Here is a 1,965-nt window from a genome sequence, read left to right on the forward strand (position 1 = left end):
ATAAATCAAGTGCCATCACACTTCTAGCACTAAAATTCTCTTCGGAATTGGTATCAGTAGCACATACCGTCATTTTAAAAAAAATATATCTGTGATGGAATATTCGAAAGTCAACAATTAAATTAGGCATCTATAAAAGGTATAAAGGTCAAACCTCGAGCATGAAAGAATGATTATTCCTCCTGAGCGAGTTAGACTCAATTAATTTTTTGCGTGGGGAAAGGAAAGACCATGCAAGGCCCCATCGACATGTTTTCCCTTGGACAAATTCAGTGGTCTTCACTACTGAGACACCAACCTCCCGAAGCTTTGAAATTAGAGATTTCAAGTTGGATTTTCTCCCAATCATTGATGTAAACCACCTACAACCAAAATGGCAACAGACCACATAACAACTTCCATTTTAAAGGTACAAACATAAAAAGGTGATCTTGAAAGAAACTAAAATAATCTTGCCGGAAAGAATGTTTCAGCACAACACTATCTTCTATAATGCGTGTAACAAAAGCCCGTTCCCCTCCATGGCACACCATCTCCTCAGGAGTCCCTCCGCAGGAGGTTCTTGGGTTTAACCCTGCTTCCCCCACACTCTCAAAGAACGGAGGATTGCACATGCAAAAGTCGAAATGTTCCCCATCTCTGACTACACCTGCAAGTATCGATGGTCCTTTATAGCAACCACCCTCCCCATTTTGACTAGGAGATTCTACCTCTTGGGTAACAGTCTGCTCTGCATCATCAACTGCAGAGGGTTCTCTAAAACTCGGGACGACACCATTAGGGCATGATGATGAACTACTAGCATTCCTAATCTCAATCAGCTCAGAGAGGTGAGGATTGCTTTCCACGTTTTTCCTAGCCCATTCGAGAGCTACATCTGTCACATCTATAACCACGCGTACAACAAACGATATCAAACACTCCTACAACAAGCTGATACATCGCGCATCTGCCAATGCTTAATCAAGAACACAAACCCTAGGAAAGAATGGAGAGTTCCACCTGAGCCAACGAAGCTCCATCCTAACAGGGACGCGCCCAAGAGCGGGTAGATGCAATTGGCCCCAGTCCCAATATCAAACCCTCTCACTCTGCCGTCAGAGCCGTCGCTCGGCGGGATGAGCTCCGAGGACAGAAGGTCTTCAATCCAGTGGATGTAGTTCGATCTGTTTGGCACCGTAGGGCAGAGCTGCCCGTCTGGAATCCACCTGCAAACCATCTAATTAACGCCAGGATTTATTCCAAAACCCTAAAACATGGACCTCTCTTCCACAAATTAACAAACACAGTAAAGAAATCTAAACACTGAGCAGATAGCGAAAATCTTATCATAGAATTAATTAAAGTTGAGCAACGCGGAAAAATATTTCAGCTATCAATCAGGTGCATTATAATTCAGACAACAACCAGCAGAAACAGTAGACCAACCCCCGAATCAATCAAGAACCCTAATTTTTGACAAAGCTAGGCCTGCTCAAGTTCGAGCTCTACCAACTGACGCCGTGGTCGCGGTGGAGGAGGGCGCGGGTGAGCTCGCGGGTGGCGTTGAAGTCGGTCCAGTCGATGGAGGCTCGGCCGGTGCGGGAGGAGACGGAGACGAAGGGCGCGAACGAGGGGTAGAGAGAGGCGAGGAGAGAGAAATCCGGGGGGTTTTCTGAGTATTTGTTTCGAGGGTGGATCGATGGAGGATCGAGCCTTCGCCTCTTTTTGCTCATCATTTTCGACAGCGAGACTTCAGAGAGGTGAATGAAGAAAGAAGCCCTAGACTTTAGAGTGGCACTGCAGGCACACTCCAACCACACCTCAGGATGCACCCTCTCTCAGTTACAGTGCAAAGGCTCATTTTAGATTTTTTAAAAAATTTAAAATGGGCCTCTTGCACCGTAGCTGAGAGATGGGGTGTACCCTGAGGTTTGATTGGGGGTGTGCCTACAGTGTTTTACTAGACGTTAACCGATAATACAG

General features: G+C 46.0%; 1 protein-coding gene across 3 annotated transcripts in view; it reads right to left on the bottom strand.

Annotated features, from left to right (window-relative positions):
* Positions 1–1,806, bottom strand: part of LOC109819811 (methyltransferase-like protein 16 homolog) — a 4,744-nt gene extending 2,938 nt beyond the window's left edge. The window contains exons 1-4 of one of the 3 annotated variants that reach the window (XR_002241635.1): positions 1,492–1,806; positions 1,003–1,208; positions 457–886; positions 155–362 (exon numbers count right to left, since the gene is read on the bottom strand). Coding sequence is in view for 2 of the 3 variants with exons in the window: in XM_020385728.1 (XP_020241317.1) it covers positions 155–362; positions 457–886; positions 1,003–1,208; positions 1,492–1,718 (1,071 nt within the window). In the remaining variant the exon portion in view is untranslated. The remainder of the gene's footprint in view (positions 1–154; positions 363–456; positions 887–1,002; positions 1,209–1,491) is intronic. The other 2 variants (XM_020385728.1, XM_020385727.1) reach the window with 2 other exon arrangements.

The sequence above is a fragment of the Asparagus officinalis genome, chromosome 8 (assembly GCF_001876935.1).
Source record: "Asparagus officinalis chromosome 8, Aspof.V1, whole genome shotgun sequence".
NCBI classification, from domain to species: Eukaryota; Viridiplantae; Streptophyta; class Magnoliopsida; order Asparagales; family Asparagaceae; genus Asparagus; species Asparagus officinalis.